This window comes from Suricata suricatta, chromosome 13 (genome assembly GCF_006229205.1).
Source record: "Suricata suricatta isolate VVHF042 chromosome 13, meerkat_22Aug2017_6uvM2_HiC, whole genome shotgun sequence".
Classification (NCBI taxonomy): Eukaryota; Metazoa; Chordata; class Mammalia; order Carnivora; family Herpestidae; genus Suricata; species Suricata suricatta.
Genome location: NC_043712.1, coordinates 62953750 through 62980446, shown reverse-complemented (window position 1 = coordinate 62980446; position 26697 = coordinate 62953750). Strand labels below are relative to the sequence as shown.

At 40.1% G+C, this 26697-nt stretch overlaps 1 protein-coding gene across 1 annotated transcript in view; it reads right to left on the bottom strand.

Annotated features, from left to right (window-relative positions):
* Window positions 1–26697, bottom strand: part of FANCC (FA complementation group C) — a 265605-nt gene that overhangs the window by 33144 nt on the left and 205764 nt on the right. Inside the window, exons 9-11 of the mRNA XM_029920949.1 lie at window positions 11932–12088; window positions 1428–1480; window positions 48–147 (exon numbers count right to left, since the gene is read on the bottom strand). Of these exons, the coding sequence (XP_029776809.1) occupies window positions 48–147; window positions 1428–1480; window positions 11932–12088 (310 nt within the window). The remainder of the gene's footprint in view (window positions 1–47; window positions 148–1427; window positions 1481–11931; window positions 12089–26697) is intronic.

Below are 26697 nucleotides of genomic sequence, written 5' to 3'. Positions count from 1 at the left end.
TTTCTTTTCCTTTGGGGGGAATGACTAACATACGTAACACAACAAACCTGCTTGTTTTGTTTTTCCAGAGCGTCCACAAAGCGCCATGTAAAAACTTGAATGGCGGCTAGGACTTCCGGGGCTCCGTCAGTTTCCAGGAGAGCATACCTGAGCAAGGCAAAGCCAGATTACAACACATTTAATGATTAATTTGGCAAACATGTGAGCCTGAACTATAAAAGGGAAGACTGGAAACATTCTTTTTGTGCCATAAGCTTCTGCAGTATCCTAACTCATTAGATTTCAGTCCTTGTATGTCACTCCTTTCTGAAATACTTTCTTTAAAATAGCAATCTGCAAAACTTCCTTGCTTGGTTTTTAAATTATGAAGCACCTCATGTCCCTTCCATCTAGGCCTGAGAGCTCTCTAGGAGTATTTGTACACTGTATGCCCAGGCATGCAAAATCAACAGACCTTTTACTTTTTCAAGTGGAAAAGAACTGCCCAAGTGGGTACACTGCTGGTCTCAAATCCACCCAGTAAATCGGTGGAAGAATTGTGTGTACCTGGATTGGCTTCCGTACATTTTCATACAACTTTATGCTGAAACAAAAAGAAATCAACTCAAACCTTGCTTAGCTTTAAATTAAACACAGCATTCTGACTTATTTGTATGCTCTTAGGTTTAAGTTGCTATGTTTCAAGACCAACTCAAGAGCTGGGTTACTTGCTGTTGTAAAAATTCCTTTCCCCAGGGTTACTCTGCCCTGGAGCCTCTACTGGTGAATGGGAAAAGGGATGGGTGGGGAAGGGGGTACCAGGGTTTCCCCAGCACCCAAGAAAGGGGACAGAAACCCTCCCTGGGTAACAAGCACCCACGAACTGCTGGCCATGGTATCCACTGGGCTCTCCTCTCTCATCATCTGTAAATCCAACGTACTTCCCAAGAAGTACTCACATTTGCAAAATTAATGTGTTGGAGGATAACATGCATAGTTGACTTTGCCTTTCAGACGAGCTCTCTTAAGAATAGCCTTGCTTATTTATTTCTTTTGGTTTTCCTTAGCAGTAAAATCTTTTAAAAAGATTGGTCAGCCCTCATGTGGTGAAGGGAGTACACTGCTACATTTTATTCTGAGCTGAGAAAAATCCTACAGGATTATTTAATTATTTAATATCTAACTCAATTCTGCCTTTCTACCATTATTAGAATTTTAAATGGTTAAAAAAAAAAAGAAAGTTATCTTAACTCTTAGGCACTGGCTTTTAAATATAAACTGGCACTTGGATTTTACCAAATAGCTTGGAGGGGTAATTGGTAATGGGCTCTCAAAATCAGAAACTAACTTCCCCATGGTATAGTCAGAGATGACCACAATTTTTTTAAATCATATTTGGAAACTGCGCATTTCTAGGACAATTATTAGCAGAAGAGCACACCATTTACCTGAACATCTCATCAATAATTCTGAAAATGGCAGGGTGGCAGGCTGCTTCAGGCTGTGAAAAGAGACCAAAAATAAAATATCAGAAGCATTTCACTGGTAACATAACAACTGGTTATCAGGGAGATGAGTTGTCTAGAACTGCTGGTGTCTAGAAAATGTGCGCAGTTCTTTGGGATAGAAAACCAAAACAGTACATGGAGCAAACGGGTTCTCTCAAGGCAAAGGGATCACAGGCGAGTTCTAGTTCCTCGTTACACTCCTGTACATTCCACATTTTCTACAATAAGCCCATATGACTCAGAAAAAGATCAATAAGTACCATGGGAAATTTAAAACTACCTTTCACCAGCATGCTATAGTGGAGGCAGAGCCTGTGTGCGTTGCTAGTTTTACACAAAGTACCCAGGCATCCTACCACTTCCATGGCCTAGAAGTGTCTCAAGGTCCGGTCGGGGCCTGCTATCTTTTCATTCCTCCTTACTGAGCAGTGAGTACAGAGTAATTTAGAATTATTAGTAAGGGAAGCAATGATTGCCACCATCCTGGACTATATATGAATTTAGCGGGGTGCCTGGGTGACTCGGTCCATTGAGTGTCCAACTTTGGCTCAGGTCATGATCTCATGGTTCATGAGTTCAAGCCCCATGCTGGGCTCTGCACTGACAGCTCAGAGCCTGGAGCCTGCTTCAGATTCTGTGTCTCCCTCTCTCTCTGCCTCTCCTGCATGCACGCGCACTCTCTCTCTCTCTCGCTCTTGCTCTCTATCAAAAATAAACAATAAAAACGTTTTTGAAAACGAATTTAGCAGCTTATATTAATTACAATGGAAAAAGGGTTAATGAGGACAAAATATAGATACCAGCATCTTGAATAAGGAAAGTGATCTAATTTATTCTACGAATATTTTTGTGATGGTTCTGATGCTTCAAATCTGCAGAAGTTGACCCACTGTAGCTTAGGTAAGGCTTTAAATGGGCCTGACTCAGGTACTCTATCTTTTCAGCCAGAGCTCAAGGCATGAGAATTAGCCAGATGAAAAATGCCATTCGTGAAACACATAGTTTACAGTAGCATCCGAATGTGAATGGATTAAGGAAGGTCTTTGACCAGCTTTGGCAAACATTTTTACAAAGCCCTCTCATAAGAAGAGAAGAAAGGATATGCTTTGCCTCTCAAGTTTTCCAGACCACTCTGAATAAAGAAAGGCGCTGATCTCCACGGATTGTCTTTTCCAGTCTCCAGTTTGCACTGGGCGTTTTGAGTTGTGATATTGAGTGTGTGCCACCTAGTGTTCACACACCGTCACTACAGACTGCCTCCGAGAGTTCCAGGCAAGAGCACCGCCACTTGTAAAATGGTGGGATAACTTCCTTTTAATTACTGGAAGAGAGGGATTTGTGCTCTGCAAGTTACAAATCCCTACTCTCTACATAGAATAATCCATGCTCCCTTATCCTTCATTGATGTGCATTTTTATCTAAAAGAGACCAAATAAAATTCTCATTGGTAAATTCATTATGTACTCAAGAAATAATCTATAAGGACCATGGTTCAACAGAAGAGAGGCAAGCTATTTCTTGGCTTTGATCTCAGGCAAGTCTGTTAATCTCCCGGTGTCTCAGGCCCACAGTAAATAATAACAGTTATGAAGAGGTCACTGGATAAATGCCCAGAAAATATTATAGAAGTTTCTATATATTCATAATGGAAAAATCAAACAAGAAGGGAAAAGCACACTGTATGTCTTTTTTAAAAAAATGTTTACTTTTAAGAGTGACAGAGAGACAGAGTGCGAGCAAAGAGAGAGAGGGAGACACAGAATCTAAAGCAGGCTACATGCACAGAGCCTGATATGGGGCTCAAACTCACGAAACATGAGATCATGACCTGAGCCAAGGTTGGACGCTTAACTGACTGAGCCACCCAGGCACCCCCAGCACACTGTATGTCTTAAAGTGATTCATCAATTTTGCCAAATTTTTTTTCAAACTTTCATAGATGGACAATATGCCTCTTAAGTGCTTAAGACCAAACAACGCTGTCAATTGCCTACAGGCAGACAGACACACAGAGCCTGAAAATGCACTGATAGAAAACCAAAACTAGAAATGGTAAAACAGAACCATTCCTTTTGAGAATGGGCTAATGAATCTAAAACCATTCAATAAAATTGATGCTAGGAGAAAATCATTCAACACTGATCGCAGATTTCTAAATGGCAAACGAGAGGATGATCCACTGTGTAGAACAGGGCTACTGTGAAAATCTAGGGGGAGAAGCAAGGACATTCTAACTCAGTTTTTTAGAAGGCTAGAGTTTGGACACACTTCTATTTTATGCAGTGTTTTTTTTTTTTTTTTACCAAAACCTCTGAATCTAATGTTTTAAATGTCTCCAGAATGTGTGGAACTGCTTGCTCTGTCCATGCCAGTGGACTCTCTGCTGAGATACTGGACTTTTGGCTGCTCTCAACCTGCTTGTACAACCCATTTTAGCTTTTACAACAGGTAAGATGCCAGGAGGCAGGGTAGCCTTGCTGAAAACAGCAGTGGCAGAGATTTTGATTTAAAAAGCAGTCTTCCTTGCTACTCCAGAGCCGTGAACAGCTCTTTCTCATCCTCAGCCCTTGTGGATGGTTTTTAAAACGGGACTCTTTACACTTCCCGAGCACATAATTTCAGGGTCAGTGAGTCTCCTCATGAAGTCTGGAGTGCTCACAGGCCAGGCATGTGTCCCAGTGACATCAAATCACAAAAGCAAACTTAAGCTGCTTTTCTTATCAAGAGAATTCTCCAAATAGAATTAAAGTCTTAATTTATGCTTCTTTGGAAGCCATAAATTTCCCCTCTGAATCTTTAAAGCATCCTTGGTGAAGGAAGAGGCAAACATTTAACCCCTCTGTGTCCTATCTTATTTGTAGAATGGGACCCTACAATAAACACACCACAGGCCACTCTGTAACCTAGCCTTGAATCCTAGCTCTGAAGCCCTACACGCAGTGGATTATCTTCCCTGTAAAAATGAGGGAAAGAAACTTTCTTGGGTTCCATCTGTTTGTCTGTTTTTCTCCATCCTACCAAACTCTGTTCCTTCCCAAGCTCTGATTGCTCTTCTCCATCTGGCCTAATGATTTCCATGTACAGATTATTTCAAGTCTAGGAACTATATCACCAAGAGGCCATCAATAACTCATGTTTAGCCCTTTTCCCTTCCCCTCACACCACCCCCAGTCCTTTCGTTGAATGTCAGAGGACTAACAGAAGATGATGATGGAGGTCTCCAGACTCTGACTTCCTCTTCCTATGGACCAGATATGCTTCTGCTGGGTGAGCATCCCCTTTTCATCTCCCATGCGACCTGGAAATGCATTGTGTATCTCCTCTCTGCCTAAGACAGCCCATTCCCATCCCTCAACAAAACGAGGGAAGACAAAGTCAACACAGAAGAAATGCACAGTGACGGTGTGCTCTAGGCACGCCACCCCTCGTCGGGGGGGTGGGGGTGGGGGAGAGGCCCACTGTACAAATAATAGCCGTGCTCACTCTGTCCTTGACGTCTAATCTGTCATTTTCATCCCAACTCATCAAGGATTATTATAAGCCACTTGTCACTTAAAAGAGGCCTGAGAACATGGAAGTACATAATTCTCATGGAAGAAATCTTTCCACTTTTCTATCATGTTCTGATTCCGTGTGTGTGTGAAATACAGTACGGGGAGGAGGGGAGGAAGAGAGAGAATATAAACCAGGAAGGGAAATTAGCTATGATTTGAGGTTATTCACAGACAAAAGTGAATGCCTTATAAAAAAAAAAAAGGGCAGTGAGGAAACAGAAAAATTCAAGACTTTTTCATTTATCATCCTTCATAGATATTTTTATCTAAAAGATAAAGTGGGAAGTGGCAGGTGAGAGGTAAAATGAAGTCCAGGAAGCCTGGAACAGTTGTCCTTCATGGTCTACTGCAATATAGTTCATCCTTACTCAGGAGTGGTCATGCTTTTTAAAAAGAAGTGGCTGATAAGACCTCCCCTCGGGGCGGCCCAGCAGTGCAGGCCCGGGCTTCCAAACCCTGACGGCGGGTCCTTGTGTGAATGTATGTATGTGATAAAAGGGTGACTATATCCAACTTTGCTCTTTTAAAAAGGGGATTCTTCCTAAGATTCATTTCCAAAGTAGGCTCCTTTATTGAGTTCAAAAACAATTTGGTTTTTAAAATATCTAATTATATAAAATCTTCATATCTATTACATAAAATAGGGCACCTTTATAAATATGTACGCTTTATTATGCCATTTTCTTCTTTTCTACTTCCAAAATGTTAAAAACAAGATTGTAAATATCCCTTTTACATTTCAGGACCTATTCTGTTTCAAAACACTCAAGTTTCTTTCAACAAATTTGAGCTTGGAAAAATTATTCTTTCTTTTTAATCTTTACCAGATGTTGTTTATACTACAAGCAATCCCCCCTCCCCCATATTCCATAATGTAATTGTTTAATTAGTGATAAATGTATCATTTCTGAGATTAAAGAAAAGCAACAACTTAAGTACCAAACTTACTTCTGTATTTTAATTTACCCATGCTCTCCAAGAGCGTTAAGACAAAGGGATGCCAGCTCTGGATGTTGAACATGATCCTTAAAACCTGAAGCTTTTTCTAGCCTCGCCCAGCAGCCTCTATACACTTAGCTTGTGCAGCTTGAGCAGGAAGATAGCCCCTCAACCCCCTGCTACTTCTTGGCTCAGTGACTAAGTGGCACTGAAACCCCAGGTCAAACACTGCGCTTTGTTCTTTGTTTTTTCTCTCTCCCTTCATTTGACTGATCCATTCCAAAGTCCTGAATCCCCCAACAGTGAAAGGAGCACTTGCTATCTGGGCCTCCTTCTTTGCAAAGACAATGCTGGGGCGGGGGAGGGGGCGAGGGATGGCGGGGGAGGGGGGGGGAAAACGGGAGTCTGGTGCCCCCTAGAGGTCAATAATGGGAAGTGCAACTACTGTCTGAGATGCAGGCTCTTTACCTTTCTGTTACAAACATAAGCCACCACCACACTTTGCAGTTCGATCACTGCTAAAGTAATGCACCACATTAAAGAATTCAAAAAAGAAATGTGTAAAAGATTACTAATGAAAAATATGGAAAAGAAAACCCTAGAACATTGGTAAGAAGTTATTTAAGTACAGAAAACTGACATCATCTGGGATGTGGAATTAATTCTTTAGAATAATGTTTTATTAAAGGGGAACTGTGCTTAGAATTTTGTGTAAAGGAAGTTTTTCTTTTTGAAGTGGCTAAAGTTGCTCTTTGGAGGATGAAGACAAGAACATACTCTCTCACACCAGGGAAGTTAATGAGGGCACTGAGATATCTTCATGTTTTTTATTCTTAAGTTCTTATTAGATTAAGAACTAATTTTCCCTCCAGCTTTATTGAGGTATACTTGACAAGATAAAGAGTGATTTTAACTGAGTTATGAAGACTTTTGAGTAAGAGAGAATACAAGCAGTATTTTCATATTTAAAATCTGAAAAACAAAAACAAATGAACCCAGTCACCTTTCTCCTCCTCCCTCTCTCTTGTGGGCTAATCTGTCTATGAAGACGAGGGACCACCTCCTCTGGACTCTGGTGGAGGGGCAGGCAGCATGTGGGGTCGGCCAATGAAGGAGCAGAATGAAAGGGCATGGGAACCAGGGTACGTCCGGGTCCTGGCATGCAGCAGGGCAGCCAAGCACAGCGCCACGGTGCCACCCAGCAAGCACTTTTCATTCAAATGTGGAATATAAACAATAGCTTTCTGGGCTCCACAGACAGAATTGTAAGTGGAAAACATAACATCCCTCTGATTCGGGTTGGCCTTGGGAAACCAGTGTCAAAAAAAAACCCTTGTATAATTAGCAAGTGGCTTTTACTGCTTTTGGAGACATTAGTTTTTAAGGTAGGTCTGAAGCTATAGATTATGGTCGTAAGTATGTGTTCTGTCAAGAAAAACACAAGACCATCTGCTTTGAAAAGTGTCAGTCTGCACTGTAAATGACAAACTGAGGTTAATACTGCAATTTATTTAGGAGCCACCAGATGCAGTGGGTGGCCATGAACTTGGGGCCAGCCCAGCCCTTGGAAGCCAAAGAGTGAGTCTCAAAAGTAAGCAGATTTTGAAAACTTTTTATTTTGGAAGTCAAAAAGATAAACATGCAGTTAGAATTTAGGTAATATTAGATTGGTCCCTGTGTTAATGGAAAATACCAGGTCTTCCAATATACACATTTAATGCAATCCCTATCAAAATGCCAACAGCATTTTTCACAGGACTAGAATAAACAATTCTAAAATGTGTATGGAACCACATAGGACCCTGAATAGTCAAAGCAATCTTGCAAAAGCAAAGCAAAGCTGGAGGCATCACAATTCTAGACTTCACATTATATGACAAAGCTGTAGTGATCAAAACAATGTGGTACTGGCACAAAAATAGACATAAGTCAATGGAAAAGAACAGAAAATTCAGAAATAAACCACAATATATGGTCAATTAATCTTTGACAAAAGAGTAAAGAATAAAACCAATGGGAATAAGACAGTCTTCTCCAAATGGTGCTGGGAACATTGAACAGCAACATGCAGAAGAATGAAACTGGACCACTTTCCTATACCATACACAAAAATAAATTCAAAATGGATTAAAGAATTAAACATGAAACCTGAGACCATAAAAATTCTAGAAAAGAGTACAGGCAGTAACTTCTTTGACACTGTGGCAACTTCTAGATATGCAACTTCTTTCTAGATTTGTCTCCAGAAGCAAGATAAATAAAAGTAAAAGTAAACTATTGGGACTAGATCAAAATAAAAAACTTATGCACAGCAAAGGAAACAATAAAAACTAAGAGGCAGCCTATGGAAAGAGAGAAGATATTTGCAAATGACATAACTGATAAAGAGTTAGTATCCAAAATTTATAAAGAAGTTATAAAAGTAAATAATCCAATTAAAAATGGCAGAAGACATGAACTGACATTTCTCTAAAAAGAGCATATGGATGGCCAACAGACACATGAAAAGGTACTAATCAGAGAAATGCAAATCAAAAGTACAATGAGATAACACCTCACACCTGTCAGAATGGCTAAACTCAACAACATAAGAAAACAACAGGTGTTGACAAGGATGTGGCGGGAAAAGGAAACCTTCAACACTGTTGGGGGGGAATGCAAACTGGTGTAGCCACTGTGGAAAACAGTAAAGAGATTCCTCAAAAAGTTAAAAATAGAACTACCTTATGATCCAGCAATCACACTATTGGGTATTTACCCAAAGAATATAAAAACACCAGTTCAATCTATATCTATACCTACGTCTACATCTACATCTACACACACAGTGGAATATTATTCAGCCATAAAAAAGAACGAAATCTTGCCATTTGCAATGGCATGGATGGAGCCAGAAAGTATAATGCTTAATGTATAATGTCAGAGAAAGACAAATTAACTATGATTTCACTCATACGTGGATTTGAGAAACCAAACAAGCAAAATGAGAGGAGAAAAAAATTAAAAAAAAAAAAGACGCTTAACTCTAGAGAACAAACAGATGATTACCAGAGGGGAAGTTGATGGGGAAATGAGTTAAACAGGTGATGGGGTTTAAGGAATGCACTTGCGGTAAGCACACGGTGATGTACGGAAGTCTGCACACGTGGAACTAATATAAGAGTGTCTATTAACTACCTAGAATTAAAATAGAAACTTAAGGGGCAGCTGGGGGGCTGAGTCGGTTAAGTGTCCAGCTTTGGCTCAGGTGGTGATTTTGCAGTTCGTGGGTTCGAGCCCCAGGTCGGGTTCTGGGCTGACAGCTATGGGACTGGAGCCTGCTTTGGGTTCTGTGTCTCCCTCTGTCTCTGCCCCTCCCTCACTCGTGCTCACTTGCTCTCTCTCTCTCTCTCTCTCAGAAATAAACATTTAAAAAAATTTTTTAATAAAAACTTAAAATAGTAAAAAAACGGAGTACCAAAAAAAAAGAAGAGGGAGAAAAGAAAATTCCAAACTTTCAAGTCACCGAGAGGCCAAAGAACATTTGGGGAGATCATTTCCTTTTGTTCAACCCATACCACTTTTATCTTTTGTTTTTGCAGCATCTTGTAACTATAGAATTTCCAGGGCTATTTCGGGACAGTCCCAAGAGATGGAAACATAATTAACAGTGCTCCATATAAAATACAAGTTACGTAGACCATCACACTTTAATTACTCTCAGAATCCAAATCTAATGTAATAGGCATCGAGTTTCTTCTGGAGGCAAACACAGCAGGCCCCTGCTAGTGGAGTCTCGGAGATCTCCCTGATACTTCTGCACGACCTTGTCACTGCCCTGAGATACCGTGCTGTGATAAACGAATCAGATGATGCAATTAGGAAGCAGGTTCTTCAGGTTACTCTTCTAATCACTCAGTCACGTCACAGCCCTCTTCCAGCCTGCCTGGTTTTCTGGCACTGCAGCCCCAGGATGCCTGAGGAGAACAGCCCACGCCAACCAGGGACTTGCAACTCTGCACTGTAATTACCTCCTTGAACCATAAGGCACAGAGAGGTCACATCCTGCCAATGCCACAATAAATTAAACCAAATAACACCCTCTGGAATCCTCCTTTGACCATAATGGAAGCTCTGAATCCCTACACACATGATCCTGATAAATACTTTTGTAGATCAAGAGTCTTCGAAGCTGTCTGCCTAGGGGAGATCAAACTATAAGGGGGGGTGCCTGCTTCCTGGCTCTCAAGCCCGTGAGCCCCAGGTAAAAAGGACATGGAGGAGGTTCAGAGAAGAACCACAGGACCAATGAAAAGCCGCAGAATCAAACCAACTCAGAAAAGTCAATAGAACTGGAATTTCTCTACGGGGAGAGGACCTGAAAAAAATTTAATAAGGACCATGATAGCAAGGAAATAACTCAGGTACTGTATTTTGCTGCAAAAAAAGGACTAGAGAAAACTAAATTATACCATGCACATTTATGTTAAAAATAATAGAGATTTACCTGATAATAAAAGTAATGTTTGAAATGGGCTGTATAAACAAATGCCTTTATTCATTTTGAATTTTACTATAATTATTATGTAAGGTGCATTCTCATTTCTCACCTTACTATGCAACTCTTTTGAATGGTGAGGTCAAGCAGTATTTTTCCTAAAAACAAAAAAACCTCTGCTGCTCTCAGTCTTTTGTCCCGATCTTCCTTCCCTCCTTTTTTTTTTTTTTCTCCTGTCAAACACTGTCAACTTCCAAATCAGTTGGGTTCAATTTGTGCCACTTAAAGGCCCATGGCCACTGATGACTACAGCACCATCCACAGTCACCTGGGAGGCCCCAGAACGTGAAGGCAGAGAGGAGCCTGTGGAATAAGAGAGAAGCCTGGACACTGACATCCGAGGGCTGGGGGGTACCTACAAGGAATACAGGAAGAAGGCACCTGGTTCGATTAGGATTCCCTTAAGCAGCAGGAAGTTCCAACTGAATTGTAAAAAACAGAAGGTGTCTGGGAGGCGGGCCAACCTCAGAGCTCCCCGCCTCCCAAGCCTCAGCTCAAGTGGGGAGGTGGACACGCTCTCTGGCCCAGGCCTGGCCCCCAGGGAAGATCTGACCTCACCATCTCTGGACTAACGTCCTCCATCTGTACAGTACGAAGGAAATCTCTGGGTCCTATCTCCCTCAGGTTACGAAGGCTAATGAGAAAGCATGTTAGAAACCACTGGGGTTCTAGTAAAACAGATGCCCAGGGAGCACGGCACCTCCCGTAGTTTTTGACTTGTTTTTTCAGGGCGCATTCGTCTTTATTCCTGCTCTTACAAAAATGCACATAAATTCCACAGAGTTGCCTCCTACAAAAGGAAAACAGCCCGGCCCCCTCAGGTTCTGGGGGCTGCCTGTGAGCCCTGCCGCCTGACACTGGATTTGGCAATGAGGCCATTCCCTTTGGCCCAGTGAGCCTCCAAGTTCCCAGGCAGCAGAAGTCCCAAGTACAAGGGGGGACAGGCGAGCCACCACATGGGGGAAGGGGCCAAGGAAGGCTTACAACACAAGAAAATCTACAGAATTCTTACTTCTTTTGTTGCTTTAACCTTTCTTCTAGGGTTTTATTCCTCCTCTCATTTGTAAGATCTTGATTTTTTAAAACTTTTTTTTAAAAACATTAAACAATTTTTTTAGCTTTTCATATGGAAATAAGAAATACTGTTTTAAAACAGTGTGCCCTGATACCAGTTCTTGTGAATATGCAATAGAAGGTACACCAGTCAAGTAAATCCCAGAGCCCTGTTTTCAATATATGCTCCAAGTACGCAGAAAAGTCCTGACCATTGGTATTTCTACAACTAAATACAGATACATTATTTTAAAAGGTGCCAATTGCTCTCTTGTTTACATTTCCCCTTGTTTTGAGAAAAAGAGATGATACCCAGCATCTTCTTTAAGGACTTTTCTCCTCATCAAAGCCCAGCACGTACCAGCAATGAATCTTTCAAGAAGCATTCAATCCTTCTCAGGAAATTTCTCTCACTGGAGATTAGCTTTTCAAAAAGATGCAGTGTTGCTTCTTCAAGGCTTGGAAGGTGCCGAAGCCAGAGGCAGATGACAGCTGATGTGGGGAGAGAAATCTTCTTCCTTTCAGCAAAAGAGCAAAATTTTAAAGAGAAATGGGTTACTGAGAAAATAAGACTGAGAGAGATCAAAATGCAGTCACAATCTTTTGTAAATCTTTTCATCATGGTCAGCAGCAGTTAATATTTATAGTATCCGTGAATATTCACCAAGTGTCCATTTGCAAAATAATGTGAATTTGCTTCCAATTCAACTCAAGAAATTAGAGAAATGCTCAAAGAAAAAAATGCTTTCAAAAAGGACAAATATCAGTGATGGAAGAAACAGTAATAAAAAATAAGATGGAAAAAGGCCTTGAGGTATACAATCCCTAATTTAAGAAACCATTATGTTTGGAAGACGTTTGTTGGGATGGGCACTGGGTGTTACACATAAAGGATCAATCACTGGATTCTACTCCTGAAATCATTATTGCACTATATGCTAATTAACTTGGATGTAAATTTTAAAAAAAGCTATGTTTGAAAGTACATCATAAAGACTTATTAAAGTATGTAATCAGACCTGGGTTTGAGTCCCAGGGCTACCCCCGACTAACTGGATGGCTTTCGGGAAAATTATTTTACCTCCAAATCTCAGTTTACTCATCTGCAAAATGGGCCTATCTCCTCATAGTGTTCTTGGAAGGATCAAATGCAGGAATTATACATGTATAGAGATTAGCACAGTGCTTGACATCTAGTACGTGTTCAGTAACTATATTTACAAATCTGTTGCTTGCACGTAAAAAAAAATATTTCCCTTTAGTAACAATTTCACATATGGTGGTTATGACCTGGTAGATATAGAGTTGATCCCTACCGTGATACTCTGGGCCCCAAACATCTTGTGGAGCTGCATTTCCACAGGAGACAGTATGTGGAGGTTCCTCCTGGGCCAGGTCAGTGATCAGAGGCTCTACCTCTTGGGAGGTGGAGTGAGGGGACACCTAGCTCTGAGCCACGAGTGGCCATCTCCACCGTGAGCACTGGGCCTGCTGAGACTTTCTTCTTTCAGCCCTGCTTTCCCAAGCAAGGCCTCCTGCCTCTTCACCTGTAGCACCACAGACAACAGAGAAATTTCTAGGTCCTGTCAAAGATGTTTACTGCCTTGAGTAAGAAAAACAAAAGCTGAGGGCACAGAGGCTCCCTATTACCCCAAAACCCCCTCAGGGCCTTCCCTTCGCCGTGGCTTCTGGGCCATTTCTCTGCAGGAGCTGGCCTGAAGCCCAGGGAATGGGTGCAGGGGCAGGAAATGAATAGGCGAGTCACGGTACAGTTTCTCATGATTTCTCTTTTTTCTTCTCTCTCCCTCAGCACACCTCCTGCAGACCTCTGTCCTGGATTAACTCTGGGGCAAGGCTAGACAAAGCTGAAGAGCTGGAAGGACTCTCACAGAAGCAGACAGAGGGCAGGATAAAGGACGGGAGGGAGGCCCCCCTCACTCCCTTTTTATCTCACATTCTCACCCCAAGCTTCAACTCTTCTGGGAAGTCCTGCTGGACCCCTTTCCCCCATCTCCCCACACCTGGCAAAGAACAACTGCCATGGTGCCCCCTGCATCGCCTGGCACATATGGGGGCCACACTGTGGGTGCCACCGGTGCTCTAGGCTGCAGTTCCCATGCCACCTCCCCGATTATACTCAATGGCAAGGAGCTGGTGGTCATTCATTCAAGGACGACGGAGCAGTTCCTGCGTGCCAGGTACAGGCCAGAAAACCGGGAACAAAACAGCCCTGGTCTGTACCCCTAGCACTTGGGAGCCTGGTGGGAGGTACACATCACATACACACACCAACTCTGAGAAAAAGGCAATTGACGAAAAGGACAGGCTGAGGGTACAGAGAGTAAGAGAAGATTCTCAATTTAGATTGGGTAGTCAAGGACCACCTCTCCAGCTGAGCTGAGATTAGCTGGGTGAAGAGGAGTAGCCGGAAGGGCATTCCAGCTGGGATGGTTCTGAGACAGGGAAGAGCAAGGTCAGAACAGAGAAGCTCCAGAGTGCAAAGGTGAGGTAGCCTGGGATAAGGCGGTACTGTAGGAAGTAAGGCTCTGGGATTCTAGTCAGCGGTTATTCTGGCCTGAAGACTACACAGAGGAGTGCCAGGATGCGGTTCAGTCAAAGAGCACTCCAGCTGCAGCACAGAGACTGGAGGGGGGGCTAGAATGGGTGTGGGAGCCGAGGGGGAGCTGGCAGCTGGCACGACCCAGGCGGCAGCGGAGAAGTGAAGAGTATCTGAAACGTACTTTAGTAGTAACATCAGAGGAACTGGCAATGAATGTCATGAGAAGTGGTGGAAGTGAGGTAGGAATCAACGTTGTCCAAGGTTTCTTGAGAAACAAGCTGGATGGACCTATCATTTATTCCAATGGAAAGAAGGAAAGAGAAGATTTGTGAAAGGTCTATTAAGAGCTCAGTTTGGGGTATACGAATTTAATTTTTTTCAATGTTTATTTCTGAGAGGGAGAGAGACAGAGTGCGAGCAGGGGAGGGACAGAGAGAGAGAGAGAGAGAGAAAGAGACAGAGAGAGAGAGAGAGAGAGACAGAGAGAGAGAGACAGAGACAGAGAGAGACAGAATCTGAAGCAGGCTCCAGGCTCCAACTTGTCAGCACAGAACCTGTCATGGGGCTCAAACTCGCCAACTGGGAGATCATGACCTGAGCTGAAGTTGGATGCCTAACTGCCACCCAGGTGCCCTGTTAAAAAAATTTTTTTTCTTTTCTTTTTAAAACAAAATTTTTAAATGTTTTATTTATTTTTGAGAGAGAGAGAGAGAGACCATGTGAGCAGGGGAAGGTCAGAGAGAGGGAGGCACAGAATTTGAAGACAGGCTCCAGGTTCCGAGCTGTCAGCACAGAGCCCAACGTGGTCTCCAACTCAGAAACCGTGAGATCATGACCTGAGCCTAAGTCAGACACTTACCCAACTGAGCCACCCAGGCACCCCTTAAATTTATTTTTTAATGGAGTGTACAAATTTACAATATCTGAGGAGCGCCCAAAAAGAGGGATAAAGTAGGTCCTTGATTATCCAAGTTCAAAGTTCTGGGGAGATGTTTGGGATGAAGATATATATTAAGGAACTGTACCGTCAACCAGCATGGAGTGACACAAGAGAGAATGCCAAGGGAGACAGGTCTCCATGGAGGGAGAAGAGAGCCCAGGTCTGTGCCCTGAGCAGTGACAACAGGTAGATGATGAAGAGGAGTTGCAGATGGAGGAGGTAGGAGATACACAAGCAGAGAACAATGTCACCCAGGAAGAGAAGGTCTGGCTCTGACCAGCACTGCTGAGACTCAGGACATGGAGAGGGAACGAGACACACTGCACTCAACAGGCCCTTTGTGTCCTCCCCAGGGACATGGTTTTGACAGAAGCCAAGAGCAGTCAATGAGAGAGGATGGAAATGCAGCCATTACTGGTGACAGGTCTTCAGAGGGACAGCTGTGACAGAAGCCAACACCAGGAGGCCACATGGGGGTGTAGTGTGCAAGACAGCAGAGCTGACTGGTAAGCCAGATCCAGAGGAGAAGGAAAGGCTCAAAAGCCATTTATTAAGTGCTTGCCTGAAACCATGCTAACCATTTTACTTGTATTTTAATCCTAGAAAACAGGTACATTATTATCCATATTTTACAGACAAGGCAACTGAGGTTAGAGAGAACAAGGAGTCACAGCTACGATTCGAACCCAGGAGGTCTGATGCTGGAGCTGGTTGACCACCTAAGATTGATTATCCACAAGCCTCTCCACTCTGCAGACTGGAGAGTGGAGGTGCTGCTTGGAAGAGGGGCCTGGGCCCAGGGGAGTGAGCAGATGGACTTCCCATCAAGCCAGATGCCCAGATGCCTGGACCCTGTGCTCACTCCCTTCAGTATTTCGGGAAGTCTTTTCAAACTCTAGGCTGTCTGCCAGTTTTAGTCACATTAGTAGACACTCAGGAGGGCTTTCCATCCAGCTTTCTAGAGTAGAACACTACTGGGCAGGGGAGAAGGGTATTGTAGCCTGCGCGGTGGAGTCAGAAAGCCCCCAAGAGGCAGGAAACTCTGAGGTGCAGGGGAACATGGCTGCTCCATGGGTCCTCCCTTCCCAAACAGCAGGGATGTCTTTTGAGTTGCATTCACCACATGTTATCTTTTCTCAGGATCCACATGAAATAATTATGTACATCATTAGAAAAGCTGAGGGATGCCTGACAGCACAGAGGTACGAGCTGTTGGGAATGAGCACTAGGTAAACATGAACAAATATAACAAGGAAGCTAGTGTAAAATGGTAGTTCCATCAAATATCTGAAATAAAAGATATGAGTTAAAAATTTATATAAGATCCTCAAAATTACACATTCAAGTCAGTAAATACATAATACTTTCATTCTATTCTCACAACTTAAAAAATGTGTATGTTAACAATTATCTTTTATTACCCCTGATTCAGAGTACACACTATTATTTGCTGTGAATGATTAAATTTATGACCCAGGTTTAATATTTGAACAAAACAATCTCTTTTGCTCCCCAAAACACCAGAAACATAACTTTGTTTTTTAATTTGTGAGAGACAGTGAGAGATAGCGCGAGCAGGGGAGGGTCAGAGACAGAGGGAGATACAGATCTGAAGCAGGCTCCAGGCTCTGAGCTGTCAGCACAGAGCCCGATGCGGGGCTTGAACCCATGAACTATGAAATCATGACCTGAGCTGAAGCCAGACACTTAACTGACTGAGCCACCAAGGTACCCCTGAAACGTAACTTTTTATAATCATTACTGGGTGGAGAAATCACCAAAGCAATACGATCTTAATATACTTGCATAACAGAATTTGACTAGACCAACACATTCAGAATATATAAAATGTTCTAAAAGTGTACCAGGTTGGTTTTGAAATAAAAAAGGCAAATTACATTATATGTCAATTATATCTCAATAAAACCAGGGAGGAAAGGCAAATTACCAAAGAAGAAATGCAAAAGGCGAATAAAATATGCAGATTTCAACCTTATTAATAGTAAAGAAAGGTAACTTAACATAGTTATCATTTTCTTCCTCACACATGAGTAAAGTTTCAAGAAATGACAACATCCAGTGCTGAGGTAGGTTTAAGCGACATGTGTTCTCAGAGGTGAAAGAGGGAATGGCTTTGTTGCTTCGGTTATATCATACCACCTGATAAACTGTAAAACAGAAATCTTCCTGGCCTTCATACCCATACTTTTCTGACCCTGCCTGGCAGAAATAAAAGCATCGGTGGGAGGATATTCACTGCAGCAGTACTATAAAAACAAAAATTAAAACAATTTGAATGTATCCATTGACAAGCAGCTGAATAAATTAAGATCCATTCATGTTCCTATTTTACAAAAATGAGCTGGATCTATATCACATGAAGGCTATCCAAGATATATTGGTTAAAAAACAGGCTCCAGAATCACGTGTAGGGTGTGATGCTGTTTTTGTTTTTTGTTTATTAAACTACTTAAAAAAAGAGAAAAACTGTCTTACGCAGATTTCTATGTCTATAAGACTATAAGGTATGGTTATCAGAAGTACTAGAGGGTGATAATGAGGGGATAATAAAAATTTCTGCATATACATCAGTACTGTATTGTTGACTAGATAAAGTGAATATACATTTCTGTAGAAATTTAAAAAGCCAATAAAGTAACAAAAGATAAAAATGTTTTAAGGGACACTGAAAAATTTCATTCTGTTGAACAAGTGTTAGTCATAGAAACATTAAGACTGTCCTTTTCCTACTCTGCTTAATCCATCTACCTAGCCTGGATACTGATCAAAATAATGGATTCAAGGAAAACAGGGTAGGGGCGCCTGGGTGGCTCAGTGGCTTTGGCTCAGGTCATGATCTCACGGTTTATGGGTTCAAGCCCCGTGTTGGGCTCTGTGCAAACACCTAGCTCAGAGCCTGGAGCCTGCTTCAGATTCTGTATCTCCCTCTCTTTCTGACCCTCCCCTGCTCATACTGTCTCTGTCTCTCAAAAATAAATTAAAAAAAATTTTTAAAAATTAAAAAAAAAGAAAAGCAGGGTAAGCTAAAAACTTGGCTCTCTCAGATTTCTAGCTAATAATCATGGGAAGTTTTCTGCATTATAGCTATGTTTTAGGTAAATGAGATTAGGTGTTTGGGACTTATGTGTAGTACATTATAATTTTCTCATTTAAAAGATGAGGAAGAGGCTCACAGTCAGTGCTTTCACATAGAACATCAGAGTCTTAGTAACAATTTTTTAAATGTTTTATTTATTTTTGATACAGAGACAGAGCATGAGAGGGGGAGGGGCAGAAAGAGAGGGTGACAGGGACTCGGAAGCAGGCTCCAGGCTCTGAGCTGTCAGCACAGAGCCCGATGCGGGGCTCAAACCCACGAAGGTGAGATCATGATCTGAGCCAAAGTCGGAGGCTTAACCGACTGAGTAACCCCTCTTAGTAACAATTTTTGACACAAAGCAGAGAAGCCTGACAGGGCAGTCTGCTGTGTCCAACATCTCCTGCCATTAGAGTCTTCTGGAGAGACGGGTTCTTGGCATTTAGAAAACAGTACTTTGTTTCTCCTAAATACTGAGGCTGTTGTCTGCCCCATATTTTCCAAAGAGTCAGTATAATAAAGAAATTAGTTCAGGTGCTTATTATATAATTTTGGCTCCAACTGTTTTTTAATAGCTGTAATAAAAATAGAATGTGGAATTCAATTCTTTGCAAGAACACTTCCTAATGAGGGCAGTGCCTGTCAGTAGGGGATGTCAGAGAGGCAAAAGGAAGGAAGAAGCAGGCAGTTTTCACCTTTCCAAACCAAAAAGAGATCAGGGCCATGTAGTTTGCCTGAGAAGCTCATAAAACTTGGGGTCAGCTTTTCTGGATAACTACTTAATTCCAAGGCACTAGAAAGTCTTCTTTTGCAAAGGTGTAGTCCCATGAAAACTTGGTCTAAGAAGCACGCCAAATTTGAGGACTGTGCCATCATCACACTTACACGTGCAAAGAGATTACTTTTCAAATCAAACAGCCAGCAACACCAAGCAAAGGAAATGTCCAAACCCAAACATATTGGACTGTGTATTATGAATCAGTATCAGCAGGTTTTTATTTGAAAAGTAAATTTTTTCAATGACTAATTTTGTTCTCCTATTAATGTTAAAAAAAGAGGGGGGGGAGACTCTCAGGGAGTCTCAAATAATAAATAAATAGAAATGAGAGTTTTAGTTACTACCATACTTCTTTGCTACCTTCCTTCCCGCAGTATTGCACTAGCCTTTCTTCATTTACATATATATTCACCTGTATGATTCAAAAACACTGAAAGCCCAAGTTTTCTGATCTAGGCTGAAAAAGCAAGGAACTAGAAGCTTGGATAAAACTCAGTCTTTCTTGTAATTTATTTCATTTTCTTGGTAAGTATTTTTGGAGGCAGTATTAGTTCTTTCAGCAACAGGATTTTAAAAAGTTTTTTTAAATGTTCATTTTTTTTTTTTTTTTTTGAGTGAGAGAGTGGGGGAGGGGCAGAGAGAGAAAGAGACAGAGACTGGGAATCCCAAGCAGGCTCCACACTAACAGCACTGAGCCTGACACAGGGCTCAATCTCACTAACCTCGAGATCATGACCTGAGCTGAAATGAAGAGTCAGACACTTAACTGACTGAGCCATCCAGGCACCCCTAAAAATTTTTTAATAGGGAATAAAATCTATTTCTTTTTTGTATAGTTTAGCAACAGGAATTTAGCTTACATTTGGCCTTAGCTCAGTGATATTTCCACTAGAAGGGAAAGATATAAGCTTGAGAAAACCTATTAAAATGTTATTAAAACTGATATAATTATAATAGCAACATTTAAACAGTTACTGAGCATTTATTCTGGGTACCAGGCATCATGCTAAACATATTACAGGCATGAGATCCACTTAAATACACCCCAGTGTGTCTGGGATAGGTTTATGTCTGTCACCCCACCAGAGTTATAAAAGGCACCATGCCTTTAAACTCTCCAAAGGATTTTGGTCTAGATTATAAACTGTTTGATCACCCTCTTTAACATTCACAGTTGCACCATGAGGCCAATTGGTTGGTCAGTCCTACATCCATTCTTCCTTTCATTTGTTCAACCGACTCATTCATTCTAGTATGTAGGAAAAAACTCTCCATCCGGTCATCAAACTTCTAATTATTTATGAAGCAATGGATTTAGATTTACCTGAGAGGTCATGTCATACTTAATTACTTATACTCCACAGACTTAGGAAAGGATTTCAGCAACCCTCCCAAAAAGGTTTTTTGCAACCTGCGCGTGCAGGGGGTATGATGGTAATACCAGGGATAGACCTGAGAAGTTAGGTTTGACTTTTAGACCAAGAATTAAAAATTTCTTCTAGGTTATCTAAACCACAGAAAGGGGCAATCATCTGCTGTTTAAAAAAACACAGGCAGCCCATTTCTGAAAATATGATTGCATTTGGAAGCCAAGGCCAAAGACACTCGGCCAATGGTAAAAGAGATGAAATTCCATTGGTGTACTATGGTAGACAAATAGTTGGAAGTCTAAACACAGGGCAGGGTCCACTGGTCAAAGAAAGTATGCAATTTCTAAATGACCACACAGCACATGTGGAGAACTGTTGAAGGGGCAAGGGGGAGAAGAGCTGGGTGTGGGGGTGGTAATCTGCACTGACGGGCTGAATCGGTCTCCCCATGTCAACATGTGGCTGGGATGCTCAGTCCATGGGAAAGTGTCCATGGAAAGGCTCCAGCCCTTACGCCACTGCCTGGGGAACTTGCTGAGCTGAAGCCATAGGAATTGGACAAGTTGAAGGCCACCCAGCATTTCTGGACTGTCTGTCCCCTATGGAGTAGCAGACACAATTTTCCAAACCAAATAAATTTTGTTAGTTGCTGAGGGAGAACATGCTATCAGAAGTAAAATAAACAGCAAAAGAGTTTAGGCCTACTCATGAAGCCACTGCCCTCAGCTTTCCGTCTAAGCACTGTGGGTGGAGAAAACAGCAAAGCAGCTATTTTCTGAGCACGTCTCTTCCTCACCAATAATTTCTGAAACAGCGTTGAGAGGTTTCACAGGGGATACCTAGAGGCATTCTCTCCCATTTCCCTTTAATTAAATTCTTGCTGAAAAAGGCGTAAAGTACAGGTTGCTAAGACCCTATAATTTGATGAAATGTATTACTAAATAAATCAGAAATAGAGCTGCAATTGTGAAAGACAAAGAGCATTTTACTTAAAAATAAATACTCTGAAAAACTGCTTTCGAGTGTGAAAAATGAAAGCTGGTGGGATAAGCCACTGGAGCCTCAAGTATGTACTCAGGTAAATGGTACAAAGGGCACACACATGTGGAGCACATTTATCACAATATACAATCTTTTAAATTGATTATCACTCAGTCTCTTACATAAGTAACGAAGAAAACTGATCAGACTCCTTAAGGAAACTCAGACTTATTGGGTACATTCTGACAGAGGTTTAGAGTAGATAGAATAAAAGACTTTGCATATTTTAACCATGAGAATTATGTATGACTTCTTTTTCAACATCAAATAATTTAACCTTCTATCTCTTTTTCTAAGATATTACCTTAACAAATGCCTGTATTATGTAAAATGAAATTAAAACTTACATTTCATGTAAAATGAAATTAAAACTTACATTCTCACACTAATTTTTAAGATATATGAAAAGCAGTAAATACTCCACTGGTAACTACTTTCTCTAGGGTAACTGAAAGAATGACAATGGTTCTGAGGTGTTCATTTCCCAAATACAATGATATAATAAAAATCAATTTAAAGTTGGGAAGAAGACACACTTATTACAGCAAAGAAATCCCCCAACCCCCTAAAATGCAATAAAACCTTAGGAGTATAAAATGTCTAAAACCTATATATGTAGAAAATATTTAAAACACTCTTTTAGGATCGAAAAGTAAATCTGAACAAAAGGAAAGACATAAGTATTGTTGGATAGGAAGACAAAAGCCTTAAGGTCAGAAAGATGTCAGTTGTCCTTCAGTTAAACTATATATTTAATATAAGCTTCCCCCAAATAATATTAGCTATCTTTCCTAAAGCTAGGGACACTGGTTTCAAAGTTTACTTAAAAGATAAAACAAACAGAAATTGCCAGAAAAACCCTGAGAAGTAAGAGAAATGGAGAACTAGCCCGATTGTATATTAGGTATATTAGAAAGGCTCCACCATTAAAACGAAGTGGTACTGGTGTGTGAATATACAAAAAACCAAAACCAAAACAAAAACAAAAAAACCAGAAAAGAAAATAACAAAATAAGCCCAAGTGCACACAGAAATTGAATGCATGACTACGAGGGAGAAGAGTTCGCATCCTTTATCACACTGGAGATGGCAGAATGCTCTCTAACCTGAGAGTGGGGAAAAGCAACCATATTATTTCAACAAATACTTTGTAAAACAAAAACAAAGAGAAATTAGAAACCTACAGATTAAAAGAGACTTTTGAACCTATCAGTCAAATGCAATGTGTGGACTATGGACTCTAATTCCAAAAGAACCAACTATAAAAAAAAAAAATGAGGGACAATCAAGAGAATTTGGGGCGCCTGGTTGGCTCAGTCGGTTAAGCATCTGACTCAGGTCATGATCTCGTGATCTGTGAGTTCCAGCCCTGCGTTGGACTCTGTGCCACCCAGGTGCCCCTATTTTTCCTATTCTTAACTGATGTAACAGAAAACAAACTGTTCAAATAATAATAAATAGGAACAATGTACTGAATTTATGTGTGTATGCATTTATGTATGCTTATGCATAAGTGAAATGTATGACAATGATACAAGAGACATAAAAAGGATTATTTTATTATTGAAAGGTGCTCACACTATCTGTGAAGTGGTGCAGTGCTATATGAAAGTGGATTTGGATTAGCTAAAAATGTATACTGCAAACACAAAAGGCAGTAAAAAAGTGGAAGAGAAAAAGAGGAACAAATAACAAAGGCAGCAAATATAAAGCAGTATGGAATATAGTAGATATTAACCCAACTATGTCAAAAATTATGCTGAACCCCAGGAGTCTAACTGCACCAATTAAAAGATATAGACTTACAGAATGAATCAAAAAACAAGACCCAACTACATATACACCTTGTCTACAGAAACCAGCTTTAAATATAAAGAAACATACAGATTAAAACTAATGGATGGAGGAAAATATACAATGCTAACACTGATCAAAAGAAGGAGTAGTTATATTAATTTTAGAGCCAGCTTCAAAGCAAGCAAAGTTATCAGGAATATAGAAATTCATTACATATTGATAAAGGCATAAATTCTCCAAGAAGATATATCTTTAACTTATATATATGCCTAATAATGGAGTGTAAAATTATATGAGGGAAAAATAACAGAATTGCAAAGAGATGAATCTACTATCACACTGAAGACGTCAACATCCCTTCATCAGAAATGGACTGATCCAGTTGACAGAAAATCTGTAAGGACGTAGCTAAACTCAACAAAACCATCAATCAACTATATATATTACCATTTGTAGTCTACTTCATCCAACCACAGCAGAACACACATCCTTAAGTTCACATGGAACATTCACCAGTATACACCACATTCTGGGCTTTAAAGCACTCTTCCACAAAATTAAATGAATAGAAATCATACAGTGTATGCTCTGAGACCACAAAGGAATTATAAACTAAAAATCAGTAACAGAAACATAACTTGAAAATCCCAAATTATGTAAAGATTCAATAACATACTTCTAAGTAAAACACGGTTCAAGTAAGAAACCTCAAGAGAAATCTAAAATTATTTTGGACAAAATGAAAATGAAAACACAATTCATCAAAATTTGTGGGATGCAAAAAAAGTAACTAAATGCATACTCAGAAAATAAGCAATATCTATGATCATAACCTAAGTTTCTACCTCAGACAGGTATATAGATAGAGAAGAACAAATTAAATCCAAAGTAAACAGAAGAAAAGAAATAAGAAGAATTAAAACAGAAGTCAGTAAAACGGAAAACAGGAAATCAATAGAGAAAATCAATGAAAAGTAAAGCTGGTTCTTGGAATAGATCAATACAAAGTCTCTATCCAGACTAACTTGAAAGAAAAAAAAAGAGAGGAACATAAATCACTAATGTCAGACATGAAAGAGAAGACATGAGAGATCCTATAGGCATTAAGAGGATAATAAAGGAAATCTGAACAACTCTATGGGGATAAATTTGATAAATTTAGACATAGAAACAAAAATCCTCAACTAAATATTAGCAAACTGAATCAAACAGTGTAGAAAAGAATTATGCATCACAACCAAGTAGAATTTGTCATAGGTATGTACGGCTGGTTTAACTTTTGATAATGAATTAATATAATCAATCACATCAACAGGCTAAAAAAGGACAAATCATGTGATCCTATTAATAAATACCAAAAAAGTTTTGCTAAAATCTAAACCAATTCAATACAAAAACTCAGTAAACTAGGAATAGAGGACAATTTTTTAAATTTATAAAGAATATCTACAAAAGCCTAACAAGAATTAATACTATTGGGGCATCTGGGTGGCTCAGTTGGTTGAGCATCTGGCTTCAGCTCAGGTCATGATCTTGTGGTTTGTGGGTTTGGGCCCCACGTTGGGCTCTGTGCTGACAGCTAGCTCAGAACCTGGAGCCTGTTTTGGATTCTGTGTCTCCCTCTCTCTCTGACTCTCCCCCGCTTGTGCTGTCTCTCAAAAATAAATAAAAAACAGGAAAAAAATTATATAAAAAAAGAATACTGTTAAAATGTCCAATATATCCAAAGCAATCTATAAATTCAATTCAATCAACTATCAAAATTCCAATGGCAGTTTACAGAAACAGAACAAACAATCCTAAAATTTATATGGAATTCCAAAAGTCCCCGAATAGCTAAAGCCATCTTGAGAAAAAGCAAAGCTGAATACATCATGCTCCCTGATTTCAAACTATTTTAGAAAGCTATAGTAATTTAAACAGTATAGTATTAGCATAAAAACAGGCATATAGATTAATGTATAGAACAGAGAGCTGAAAAATAAATCTATGCATATATGCATTTTATGACAAAGGAGCCAAAAATATAAAATGGAGAAAGGACAGTCTCTTCAATAAACGAAGTTGGGAAAGAACGAGAAAAATAATATGAAAATTAGTATGGAACCACAAAAGAACCTGAATAGCCAAAGAAATGATGAGGAACAACACCAAAGTTTAGAGGTATCACAATCCCAGATTTCAAGATATACTATTACTGTAGTAATCAAAGCACTATGGTACTAGTATGGCACAAAAACAGACACATAGATCAATGGAACAGAATAGAGAGCCCAGAAATAAGCCCATGCTTATATGGCCCAGTAATATGACAAAGGAGACAAGAATATACAACAAGACAGTCCCTTCAATAAATAGTGCTGGGAAAACTGAACAGCTACATGCAAAAGAATGAAACTGAACCACTTTCTTAAACCATACATAAAAATAAACTCAAAATGGATTAAAGATCTAACTATGAGACCTAAACCCACAAAACTCTGAAAACATAGGTAGTCATCTCCTGGACATCAGCCTTAGCCACATTTTTATGGATGTGTCCCCTTGGGCAGAAAAATAAAAGCAAAAATAAGCTATTGAGACTACATCAAATAAAAAGCTTTTGCGCAGCTAAATGAAAATACGATGTGCTGAATAGAAGATACTTGCAAGTGATATATGTGATAAGGGGCTAATATCCAGAATACATAAAGAATTTCTACAACTCAACATGAAAAGACAACAACAACCACCCACAAATAGTCTGATTAAAAAATGACCTGAATAAACAGTTTTCAAAAAAAGACATATAGGTGGCCAACAGACACATGAAAAGATGCTCAACATCACTAATCATCAGGGAAATACAAATCAAACCACAATGAGACATCACCTCACACCTATCCAAATGGCTACAATCAGAAAAACAGCAAATAACAATGTGCTGGTTAGGATGTGAAGAAAAGGGAGCCCTTGTGCACAACTGGTGGGGCTGTATATTGGTGCAGCTAATATGGAAACAGTACAGAAATACCTCAAAAATTAAAATTAAAATGACTCTATGATCCAGCAATCCCATTAGTGGGAATATATCCAAAAGAAATGAAAATACGATGTCAAAAAGACATCTGTACTCCCATGTGCACTGCAGCATTCACATTAATCAAGACATGGAAACAACCTAAGTGTCTATCAGTAGATAAATGAATAAAGAAAATGTGGTATATTTATATAGTTTTATATTATTCAGCTATGAGAAAGATAGAAATCTTGTATTCTGTGACATGGATGGACCTGAGGGCATTATGTTAAGTGAAATAAGACAGAGAAACACAAATACTGTACTTCAGTTTATGCAGAATCTAAAAGAGCTGAACTCATAGAAACAGAGACTAGAAAGATAATTACCAGGAACTAGGGTGTGGTGAAATGGGGAGGTGTTGGTCAAAGAGTATAAACTTCCAGTTAGAAGATGAATAAATTCTGAGGATCTAATGTACATTATGGTGATTGTAGTTGAGACCATTTTAGTTGATAAAATATTGAAAGTTGCTAAGACAGCAGA